We start from the raw sequence: 12,668 nt of genomic DNA on the forward strand, positions 1-12,668 counted from the left end.
CAAAAGGGCTTACAATTTAAAAAAGAAACAAGGGAGACACCAGCAACCGCCACTGCAGGGACCCAGGCTGTCTCTGGCTTCTGCAAAGCCCAAGGTGGAACTCATTGGGGATGGGGAATGGTGGATCAATATTGCTCCAGAAGAGTCTCTGTTGCTGTACTACAGTGCGGGGAGCCCATAGGTCTTGGGCCTATAAGTGCAGGCCGCTGGGTGGCACCTTCAGGCAGCCCTGGGAGGGGCACTGTCTTGGACTGAGTAGGGCCAGTTGCTCTCCCCCTGCTAATTATAGAAGAACCACCACTTTTAAAAGATGCCTCCTTGCCAAGTTAGCAGGAGGAGCTTTTGTTTAGTGTCCTTTTTTCTTTCTTTCGCTCTGAGCCTTTTCTAAAGATGGAGTCCGAGAGGATGTTGCCCGGCACCCTGGGTGTATTGGTGCACCAAAGGCCCTCTGACAATGCTCTTGAGACAAGCTAGATTATTAATGGGAGGGAGGGAACTACTTGTCTGAATCCATCCTCAGTGTCCCACTTGTGGCTTTTGTATGTTTTCGTTTCTGCTGTGTGTCTTGCTGCTGTCCCTCTGCATGCAATACGTGGCCCAAATCTTGCTATATGGTTATAGCAAATACAAGCATTTTATTGGAGCATTTGGCTCCAATCCAACTTAGCTGTGCTTATATCCCACTGAAACCCATGTCAATTTGGTCAAAATTACAGTGAGTATTGAAAAGAATCACCCCCTTTGATAGACCTTAAATTTTGCTGCCACCTCCATGCTTCACTGTAGGTATGGTGTATTGTGGAAAAAATGTGGCTTGTTCGGGAGCGTCGCAAGGAGAAAGCCACTTCTCAAGAAAGGCCACATTAAAGCTCATTTGAGCTTTGCCAGAAGGCACCTTGAAGATTCTGATGCAAAATGGAAAAAGGTCTTATGGTCAGATGAGACCAAGATTGAACTATTTGGCCTCAGCACGAAACAGTACACCTGGCATAAATCCAACGCAGCTCACCATCCACAACACACCATACCTACAGTGAAGCATGGAGGTGGCAGCATCCTGTTGTGGGGGTGTTTCTCTGCCTCAGGGACTGGGGCTCTCGTTAGGGTAGAAGGAAAAATGGATGGGGCAAAATACCATCAGATTCTGGAAGAAAACCTGCTACCCTCTGCCAGACAGTTGAGGATGGGCAGAAGATTCACCTTTCAACATGACAACGATCCGAAGCACACAGCAAAATTGACCACACACTGGCTGAAGGATAAAAAAGTGAACGTCCTCATGTGGCCCAGTCAGAGCCCAGACCTAAATCCCATAGAAAATCTGTGGGGAGATTTGAAGATAGCAGTCCACCAACACCTACCATCCAATGTGACCGAACTTGAACTGTTCTGTATGGAGGAGTGGGCAAATATTGCTCTGTCTAGGTGTGCAAGGTTGATAGAGAAGTATCCCAACAGACTCAAGGCTGTTATTAAAGCAAAAGGTGGTTCAACAAAATATTGACATTGGGGGGGTGGGGTGTGTGATCCTTTTTCAATCTCAATAATTCTTGTTTTTTATTTCTGACACTTTTTCTGGACTGTAATTGTGATGTTTTTCAGTTGGATGTTATAGGTTGCATTGGATAAGTACAGCTGGTGAAGGGAATTTTCTTTGTGTTTTCATTTCAGGATGTTAAGGGAACCAGAATTTAAGGTCTATCAAAGGGGGTGATTCTTTTCAATACCCACTGTAACTTGTATCAATTGACTTCCATGGGACTTAGATGCCCGTGGGCGACATACAAAGCAAAGATGCACCGATACAGTGAGAGAGCAGCCAAACAGAACTTCCCAACTAACTGTACCAGTGCAGTAGGGAAGGGGCCATTTTTGACACCCTCTCCTTGCCCAGGGAGTTCACTGTGCCATCCAAAATACGTCACCGGGGGCTGTGCAACCCTCAGGAACATATCTGTGAGTGCAACATAGGGCTGGAATTTTTTCACATGGGAATTTTAAAGCCCTTTAACTCACATATCCTTTGAAATGGAGGGGGTCGGTTCACATATCGGCCAGATTTACCCTGAAGTCCATGCGAGTTATCAGGAGCAGTTCACACACAATTCAGGTTTCCCACTGGGTAGAAATACACAAGTGTAGTGTGATACACTTGAAAGTGTATTTCAAGTGTAGCCCAATTTATATCCAGGGTTAAAAAAAAAAGAGGAGGGAGGGTTGGGGGACAACTTTGAGTTCACGGTAAAGCCTGCTGTGTGTAGAAGTCCCTGGGAAAGGACGCAGGTCAGAAATTTCCTCTTCCCAGCTGCACTGATGCAGTTAGTTGGGAAGTTTTGTTAGGCTGCTCCTAACCGAAGCATCCTTACTCTGTATGTCAGCCATTACGTTTAACTTTAGGTGAGTTAGAGCCTTTAAAAAACCTCAAGAGAGTGCAAATAAAGCCTACCAGCGAGCTGACCTCCTTACACCCCGATCTTAATTACTTTTCCTTAGAAGTCAGGGTCATTGATAGAAACAGAACTTACTTCCAAGTAACTTGAGGAAGGATCACAGCTTTAGCCAGCCTAAGGCAAGTCAAAACATTTTTTTAAAAAAATTAAGCAGATCTTCTTGGAAAATTCTTAATTTTTCACATTATGTATGTTCACTTTTTCTGTTCTTTACTTTTTAGCAGCTGTCGCTATTTATTGGGCTTTTATTGTTTATTTATGTTTTGTTGTAGCATTTGTAAGGCATCTTAATTTTAGCTGCAAGAAGAGGAGGATTAACATGTATAGAAAGGAAGAAAAGAAAAGGTTCAGCCATGGTTAAGCACTTTTAAGTCCCATTGATTTCACTGGGACATATTTAAATTTCTTCTTCCCTAAAATCAGTGAGACTCAGAATGGTTTAATTGTGGCTGGATCATGACTGGAATGTACAGAAAATTAGCATCCTTTAAAAACGGATCCATGTAATAACTCGCTATCAAACTAAGAGTCTCCATGGTTCTAAATTAATTTATGGGCAAATGTAACCTTTCTGCTACCACATTAATGAACAGAAACAGAAAATCAGGAGAGAAAGGATTGATTGACAAGGAATCTGGGCAACCACAATACATTTTATGTTTGCCCACAGAGATTGACTTTACTAAATTTCAACAGAATCAGAACCTTCAGTTTGATCTCTTTAAGAGCTTTGATAAAAGTGTTAAAATGCACTTACGTGTATCTATTGTATAAACAGTTGACATGATAATGCAGATGTCTACATATAGATATTTTTGGTGTTTGTTGTGTGCTGGTCAACTGGGGGACAGAAATATTGTAACACTCCCTTTCTTTTTTTCTTTCTGTTCTCCCTTTTCTCCTTCTCTTTCTTTCTCCTTTTTCCTGCCTCCTAGCTGACCTTTTCTGAAGCCATACGAAACAAAGCCAGATTATCCATCACGGGGAGCGTGGGAGAGAACGGCCGTGTACTGACTCCCGACTGCCCAAAGGCTGTACACACTGGAACTGCAATTAGACAAAGTTCAGGATTGGCGGTAATTGCATCAGACCTACCATAAAAACCAAAAAAATAATCGAGTGCCTTAATTAAACTGTGTCGGTGACTGATGGGAATACAGCACGGACAGTAACACGACATGGGAGATGTCATTGATGAACTTAAAACAGGCTGAGTATGGGAAGGGGTCCAACCATGCCAGAATTCATCAGCAACAATTGCGTGCATGGGCTCAGCTCAGAAACCCAAACTCAGATTTTATATCAGGAAAAAAAAATTCATAATTTAGTTTTGTTGGGGGGAGCGGGGCTGGGATGAGAATATTAACAACAACAAATCTCACTTGAGTGGACTTTAAAAACTAATAAGACTTGCCAATTTAGCGCATTAAAACTGTGAAGAACACGTGTGAGGAAGGACTATCTTTTGGTCTTTGTCTCGACAAAGTGGGGAATCAATAGCTATAGAAGTCAATGAACATGCTAACCTGTGTCTCCAGACGATCAACGTTATACAATGGGAAGAATATCCACCTGTGGAAACAAGTCACTAAACTGTGATAAGAAAATAAATATGTAAATCCTGTGAAAAAAAATTAATTACTTTTTTCTTTGGGAAAAAAAGAGGAATATTGAAACATGCTTGCTTTTTAACGGATGTAAATTCAGTAGAGGACAACACAATTCTTTTTTCTAACCATCTTAGGGAACAATTCATTGCAATAATTGATATAAAATGCCATCACTGTAATAAAATTCAGAGACTTTTTTTTTATAAACATTGTTGGTCATCCTCTCATTTGCTGTTACCGTCATTCTGTTCCATCATTCAGTGTTCCACGGATTTGCATCTGTCTAACTACAAGAAACCAACAAATACGTTTAGAGAACACCATCAGTCTGCAGTGTAGAATCAAAAGAGACTACGGGTCATTCATGTTACCGATATTATTTATAATCTTGTTCTGTGTAAGAAACTGTGGTTTTTGTACCCACCAAAAAAGAATAAAACAACAACTGTTCTTTTAATATCTACTGACCTGGAGTGGTTTTCTGACCATGAGGAAGGCTGGTGACCAGGCCAACAAAGTCAAGGGTTCATTGTGTCAAGAAGAACTTGTGACCCACCATGAAGCTGAACCGAACATGCAATTATGGACAGAGATCACAACGGACTGTTTTTGACGTTGCCATTGCTCCAGCCTGATCACATGTACAGTAGGCAGGACTGCGTGAACCCTGTGCTAAAATGATTAAAACTTTGCTCCAGGGGAGTGCAAGTCCCGAGACAAGAAACGTGCAATTCTGTTGTGCATGCATTGTGCAAATTAAGCAGGTATACGTGATTTCTCAACTCTGCATAATATATTCTGCTTTTTTTTTTAGTATTTTGCTTCTTCTGGTTATGGGGAAGGGCTAGAAGACATTAAGAATAGAAGAAAAGCCCTCCTGGATCAGGCCAGAGGCCCATCTAATCCAGCTTCCTGCTTCATATAGTGGCCAACCAGGAGCATCTGGGAAGCCCACAGGCTGGGGAAAGAGCACAACTGCTTCCTTCCTTGGTCTTCCCTAGCACCTGGTGTTCAGCTGCAGGACCCTTCTGGTCCTGATGGAAATATACAGCTATCCAGGCTCATATCCATTGATATCCCTATTCTCCATGAATTTGTCTAGTCCCTTTTTTAAACGGTCTAGATTGGTGGCCAGTTTACAGCAGCCCACTTCCAGTGGCAGTGAGTTCCTTAGTTTAACTACATGTTGTGTAAACCGTGTAAAGTCCCATCCTCTTTCATCAGCCATTTTTGTGGCTTTCAAGATCTCCCAGCAAATGGGGGGCTACTAGAATTGATGTTCCCAACACTTCAGTAAAAATATCTGACAAAGGGGACCACATTACAACGACCTCTAACTACTCCTCAGAGATCATTGCAATATGCTTTTCTTGAGCCGATTCATATGTTATTCAAATATTCCCTTGATGAGTATTTTTATTGAAAACCCTTAAGACTAGCAATCTTAGCAGCTGTCCTATCTATGTGCATGTTGGATGTTTACATCTGTCCTTGATCATATTCTTTGCTTTCTTTCTTGGCGGGGGGTCTTCTGAGATCCCCCAGGCAATGTTTCCTTTAGCATTCTGCCCTCTGTGTACCTTCTCTGCTCCTTTTGTACTTTTGCAGAATTGCATCATTGTCTAGCTGACAAGAGGCAGACATTCTTGAAATAAAAGAAAGCCAAGTGGTAGTTAACAGCTAAGGGCTGCTGTAACACTGGAGTGCGGGTCACTGCAAAAGATGCACACTGGATGAGGCCTCCTCATGAGGCCTCTTCCCTCCCAAGTGTGAGGCATGTTTTTTTTTAATGTGGTTTATTTTATTTTTGTGCTTTATTGACATCTTTATTTAGGGCCATGCTGACGCTGCATACTAATATAATGTTGTGTTGGTTTTTTATCCTGCCCCCTGAGACCATGCAATTCAGACTTGGCTGGCTTTTGTTGTTGTCGTTGTGGGGTTTTTTCCTCCTACAGTTCAAGCCAGGCTCATCACGCCCTCATCCCCACTGTCACAATCCATTTGACCGACCTGCTGTTTAGCAAATTGAATACTGATCCAGTTTGCCTCTCCTCTCAAGCTTCCAGAGGACTGTCCACATCCTGGCTCACATCCAGTGCAGCAAAACACAGGCACATCAGTGCCACGGAAGATGCAACTGTGGTTGTGGAAGTTTAAATTGCCGCGGAACAGCCCTGTGCAGACATGTTTTATACACACACAGCAGCACAAGCAGTGCTGAATCAGCCACCGTTTGTTGCGTTGTGTGTCAGCCACTGTTTTTAAGGCATCTCAAATACATGTACTCAAGTAAATGTGCATTTGTTGCCTTTAAAAAAACCCACCAGCAATGTTATTTCTTAAAAACTCCTGGTGTTACTTAAACTGCCACCACTGCAAATCAGACAATTTTTAAAAAAATTGTTTTTACCTGGCAGAAGATAGTTGAGGGGCTTTTGGGGGACGGGGGGGGGAGGTTGTGGTTTGCTGCATAGTCCAATTCTGGAAAATATTTATGGGAGATAAATGTCGTGTCCTTGCTGTATGGTAAAGCTGTGTGAGAGTCACTAAAGAGGCTGATCTGCAGCTGTTCTCCCACCACAAATACAATGGCTTGAATGTGACATCGATGTTCTACGGCTGCTGCTTGCGTCATCGGAGAACACAACACAGTCAGTGCGCTTCTTGAAACATCCTTGGATCAGAAACATCCCTTGGGGAATTAAAGCAAATGTTCGGTAACATGTTGAACCCACCACAGAGATGCTGCCCAGATTGATAACCCTGAGGAAATTCTCCCCACTCCCCTGCTATAACATCACCCAATGATGCAGTGACACTATGCTGTGGGTTTCCCTGCCTACACTCTATGTCATTGGTTGCTACTGGCACAAAGGTAAAAACTTACAATGTGGTAACACCATGTCACGTGTGTGCTCCTAGACATTATGGCAGATTCGGCCCAGAGATGCCATGGTAGGCGTAACATGTAGCCCAACTTCTACTTGTGGCATGGCGCAGAGCAGACTCACATTTTAATGGAGGCCAGTGCAAGATGAAGTGCTTTGGTGCAGCAAAATGGTTGCCAAAGAAATGGGGAACCTGGAGAGGGAAGGGGCTTGGTGAATAGATATGGAGAGGGTCTGTTGCATGAATCGAGAGAAGCATGGCAGATGTCACCATAGGCTTGTTGTTTGTCCCGCTCATGTTTTACATTTTTGTCTTTCATTTGCTTATGTGTGTATCTGTGTACCGATCGATATATTTGTGACATGCTTGTTCTCTGTGTCCCATTTCCAAAGAACTGAACCACCTGTGTGAAATCAAACTGTGCATGCAACCAGACCAGCAGCACTTTCTTTCCACTGCAGTACTTCCCACTGTCGAAGAGGCAAGCCACATTTTCTTTTTTAGCTGAATAGCAGCTAATCTCTTCAGCAGCGACAACTGGTGCAGCATGAACAGAAAGCAAAGCTCCTGCATATCACACACAATGACCTTGTGTGCACATACAACCCTAGCCTAAGGGACAAAGATCGTGTTGCACCACTGGTCTTGTGACGAAGCCCTTATGGCCCCTTCTTCATTGCAAAGGGCCTCAGGAAAGGTGCCTCTCACCCCACTCATCACTGCAAGCAATGTGCCTGGCCAGATCTAGCAAAAAGGAAAGGGAACAGGAGGCTACAGGGCTGCCCCTTTAAGGCTCTCCACTTCCCAACAAGGAAGGACAAAGGAGCTCCCTACAGTCAATTGGAGCTTCCCCTTCCTTGCCAGGACAGATGAGGAGGGCATGGTTTGTCACCAACAAAAGGGCTGGGATAGGCATTCCCTGTTTCCCATTTAATACCTGGGGAATGAAGGAAAAACCCAACGCCAGCCTTTTCTTTTCCGTATGCCCAACGAATTCTGAAGCATCATCCTTCTGCGCCAAGATATGTTTCGTGTTCTCATGCAAACACCACAAATCATCTAAATTCAACTCCAAATTTTAGCCATTTTGCACGTTCCCTTTTCACAGCTACAGAGAGCAAGAATGCAAGACTAGTAGCACTGCCATCCGACTGACGAAATCTTAGTCAATTAATCACCTGAGTTTGGGTCAAACACTGCAGCCTTAGAAAATAATCATCATTTCATTTGTGACTGGTTTACCAGACTCTCCTGGTTCTTCGAAATTACTCTGAAACTATTTCCCCAGAGAGGCTCATCAGGCCCACTCTGTGGGTTGTATCTGAGGGAAGTGAATCCTGAAAAAACACACCATAGAAATCAATTAGACATGTTAGTGGTGACTAATTTATTTCAATGGTGCTTAGTCAGGATTAATCAGGATTCCTTTACTTTGGATACAAACTTGTGTTTCTAACCCTTTTCAAGAAGTTGGTGAAGTTTTATTCCACCAGGCATTTGGGGGCAATGAATGAGTTTTTAAATTATTAACTTGAAATGTGGAGGGATAACAATGTTGGGAATGCTAAATCTCACATGAGTTCTGTGAACTTGGGTGGTCATTGGCTTGATTTTATGAGCCCCTGTGGCATCTTATTTACTTTTCACATGCTGGCTTAAGCCAGTCAGTACAAGGTGGGGGCAGGTGTAAAATTGGTGCAATTTTCAAAACCCAACTATTCTTTCAGGGCTTAATTCCCTGGGATATGGGTAAAAATGTAGTTACTCAAACCAATGGGAGTTGGATCAGTTTACACAATTGTCCATGAGCCAGGTCCACAAGTTTTGGACATTGGTACCATCTTGAGGAGTTAATGCCCATAGGAGCATTTTGTGGGGTAGTTCATCCATGAACTTACAACTTTCTTTGTCTTTATCCCTATTCTCAATTAGGATAAAATTGCATTTATTTTTGCACTAAGGAAAGTGTTAGCGTCAGGGTTATGATAACAAAGAACAAATTTGTTCCAGGGCAGTACACACGATAACTCCTAAGAGTCCTCTCTGACCTGCTTCAAAATCAGCTCCATGGCATATGGAAGAGCTATGGGAGCTGATGCATCAAGGTAGATGACAGGGGCGCAAATGGAGAAGGACTCATCTTGAATTCGATAAAACACAGCATAGAACCAATTTGAAAGCCTATGCTGTGGCAATACATGCAGCAAGGAAGCAATTTTATTCTGCATGTATTGCATCTGCAAGTTCTCATCCAGCAGAGCTGTTCCAGATTGTTAGGGGTTTAACTCAATCCCCTTCTGTTTCAAGTCTGTTTCCGGAAACAATGTCTTACTATGACATATTCAATGAGTTCTTTGCAGATACAATCTCTCACATTCAGGCTGATCCGGACTTCAGCCTTTCTGAAGGGCCAGTTAGGGAAGTGTGCAGCAGTCCCTCTTGTGAGATTAGATTGGATCAGTTTCTGTTTGTGATTCCTGAGGATGTGGACAAGCTGCTTGGAGTGCTACGGCCTACCACCTGTTGTTTGGATCCTTGCCCAACATGACTGATTTCATCCTGCCCGGAAGTTGTTGGAGCTGGCCTAATTGATATCATTAATACCTCACTGAGGGAGGGCAGTATGCCACCATGTTTGAAGGAGGAAGTGGTTCAACCCCCTCTTAAGAAGCCCACTCTCGATCCCCTGAGGATGGATAATTATAGACCAGTCTCCAACCTATCATGGTTGTGTAAGATGATTGAGAGGGTGGTGGTCCAAGTGGTCTTGGAGGAAACTGATTATCTAGACCCATTTCAAACTGGCTTTAGGGTGGTCTATGGGGTTGAAATGGCCTTGGTCAGCCTGAGAGGTGACCTTCACTAGGGAATTGACGGAGTGTGACTCTGCTGGTTCATTTGGATCTCTCAGCAGCCTTCAATACCATCATCCATGGTATATTTCTGAATCGCCAAGGGAGTTGGGAATAGGACACCTTGTTTTACAGTGGTTCCGCTCCTATGTCTTGGGTAGATATCAGATGGTGGTGCTTGGTGAAAGTTGCTCTTCAAAATGGGAGCTATTATATAGAGACCCTCAGGACTCCATTCTGTTACCAATGCTTTTTAACATTTCATTAAACCACTCGCTAAGGTCATCAGGGGATTTGATGCTGGGTGTTATCAATATGCTGATGACACCCAAATCTGTTTCTCCTTGTCATCGATATCAAGAAATGGCATTAGCCCCTTGAAAGCCTGCCTGCAGGCAGTAATAGGTAGGGATGTGCACGGACCAGTCCAGAGGCCATTCTACAGGCCTCCGGACCGGTCCGGACATGGGCGGTTCGGTCCGGCAAGATTGGGGGGGGGTTCCATTAAGGGTGGGGAGGCTTTACTTACCCCTCCCAACAATGGTGCCGTATTTAGTTGAGCAATTGTGCAGCAGGATACCTCCCTGCCGCCCGCTTCAATCCCCGCTTGGCTCCGTTAATAACTAAGAATCGGGTGGCAGGATACCTCCCTGCCACCCCCTTCAAGCCCCGCTTGGCCGGCGGCCGCCCCCTTCAAGCCCCCTGCTGCTCCCAATCCCCCTGATGCCCCCTTCATTCCCGTTCTCCATAGAAAATGGGCAGCAGGAGCGCAAAAGGCTTCTTAAAAGCCTTTTGCAGCCATGCCAGCAAAGGGGCGGCAGGGAGTTATCCTGCCGCCCGTTTTCTTAAAGGAGCAGTTCCTTTTAGAAATCGGGCGGCAGGATAACTCCCTGCCGCCCCTTTGCCTGCTCAAAAGCCAAGCCGGCAAAGGGGCAGCAGGGAGTTATCCTGCCGCCCCTTTTCTATGGAGAACAGGAATGAAGGGGGCGGCAGGGGGATTGGGGCGGCAGGGGGATAGAAGGAGGCGGCCGCCGGCCAAGCGGGGCTTTAAGGGGGCGGCAGGGAGGTATCCTGCCATCCGATCCTTAGTTATTAATGGAGCCAAGCGGGGATTGAAGTGGGCGGCAGGGAGGTATCCTGCTGCCCAATTGCTCAACTAAATACGGCGCCGTTGTTGGGAGGGGTAAGTAAAACCCCCCACCCTTAATGGAACCCCCCACCCCAGTGCCGGACCGCAGCTCCGCGGTTCCGTGCACACCCCTAGTAATAGGCTGGATGAGGGATAATAAACTGAAGCAAAATCCAAGCAAGACGGAGGTGCTCATTGTTGGGAGTTGTAATCTGCAAGATGGGATAGAACTTCCTGTTCTGGACAAGCTTACACTCACCCAGAAAGAAAAGGCTCATAGTTTGGGTGCTCTTGGACCCAGATCTCACTCTGATGCCTCAGGCTGAGGCTGTGGCCAGGAGTGCTTTTTCCAGCTATGATTGATTTGACAACTCCACCTGTTCCTTGAGGAAAATGACCTGGAAAACAGTGGTACACCAACTGGTAACTTCCAGGTTGGGCTACTGCAACACACTCTATGTAGGGCTGCCTTTGTACATAATTCAGAAACTTCAGTTAGTCCAAAATGTGGCAGCCAGATTGGTCTCTTGGATATCCTGGAGAGGCCACATTATGCCTGTTCTTAAACAGTTGCACTGGCTTCTGATATGTTTCCAGGAAAAGTGCTGGTTTTTACCTCTAACGCCCTGACTGGCTTAGGTCTGGGTTATAACTGAGAGCGCGCCTTTCTCTGCAAGATCCCCCCCGCTCATTAAAATCATTGGGAGGGGGTCTGTCTTCAGGTGTTACCAGTTCATCTGATGGCAAACTGGAATCGGGCCTTCACAGTTGTTGCCCTTAGGTTGTGGAACACACTCCCTGTGGATATGAGAGGACTGTCTTCCTTAGAGGCCTTTAGGAGCGCCTTAAATACCCATCTTTTTAGTCTAGCTTCTAATGATGTCTAGTTTTAGTTTTAATCTGGTTCACATTTTTAAAAATTTTGTTTATTATATGTTTTTTATTTTAATGTGAACTGCCCTGAGCCACTTCAGAAAGAGTGGTATATAAACCAAATAAATAAATGTTGTACTCTCTCCATGGAGCAATCTTTGAAAATGTAGCAGTTTTAATCCAGTCTTTGTCCTAAGGCAAGCCCATGTGAGGGGAAGAAAAAATGCTGAATCATCCCCTCTCTATGCTTTCACCCACAAAGGCTGTTCCTTTAAACTTTCCTGTTTCTCCAGTTGCAGATTTGCTGCTGCTGCCGCCACCACCACCCAATTATTACAGAGTTTAAACATACACACCCCTGGATTTGGGTGGAATTCCAGGGAGACTCCTCTTTCTATTGGAGAAGTGAAAAATCCTTCCACATGCAAACTTATACGTGGTGAGAAACTTTGGTAGCTGGACGATCAAATTAAGGCATGTTTGCACCCTTTCCAGCCCGGCTTTCCTGAGTTAAAAATCCACTGAAAGAAGCTGGTTAAAATTTGCAAAAGAACAAAAAGAAAAATAAACGTTATTCAAAATAACACAGACAGTTTCTGTCTGAGGCTTTGTCAGCTTCTTAGTTACAGGTAAAAATACTCAGTTGATTACAAGGTTCTTTCCAAAAAGCACTCCAGCTGATATTGGAGTGGCACACTTTAAAATTTGTGGTTACCCAGTTGCAAAGAATATGGATGTAAGAAAATACAAAAACACCTTTAAAGTTTACAGACTCTTTCAATGCCCTAGCGGGATGGATGGGCTCAGCCTATTGCTTTCTTAGCTTAGTTACTTTCTAGGTAAAACAACAATAGACCAGTTG

General features: G+C 44.3%; 1 protein-coding gene across 7 annotated transcripts in view; it reads left to right on the forward strand.

Annotated features, from left to right (window-relative positions):
• GRIA4 (glutamate ionotropic receptor AMPA type subunit 4) overlaps positions 1 to 12,668 on the forward strand; it is a 366,881-nt gene that overhangs the window by 348,260 nt on the left and 5,953 nt on the right. For 2 of the 7 annotated variants that reach the window (XR_008320486.1, XR_008320487.1), the window contains exons 16-17: positions 3,386 to 3,526; positions 4,322 to 4,824. Coding sequence is in view for 3 of the 7 variants with exons in the window: in XM_053313244.1 (XP_053169219.1) it covers positions 3,386 to 3,526; positions 4,322 to 4,399 (219 nt within the window). In the remaining 4 variants the exon portion in view is untranslated. Of the gene's footprint in view, positions 1 to 3,385; positions 3,527 to 4,321; positions 4,877 to 12,668 lie in introns of those variants that run through there. The other 5 variants (XM_053313244.1, XM_053313243.1, XM_053313247.1 and 2 more) reach the window with 3 other exon arrangements.

Source organism: Hemicordylus capensis, chromosome 3 (assembly GCF_027244095.1).
Source record: "Hemicordylus capensis ecotype Gifberg chromosome 3, rHemCap1.1.pri, whole genome shotgun sequence".
In the NCBI taxonomy this organism is placed as follows: Eukaryota; Metazoa; Chordata; class Lepidosauria; order Squamata; family Cordylidae; genus Hemicordylus; species Hemicordylus capensis.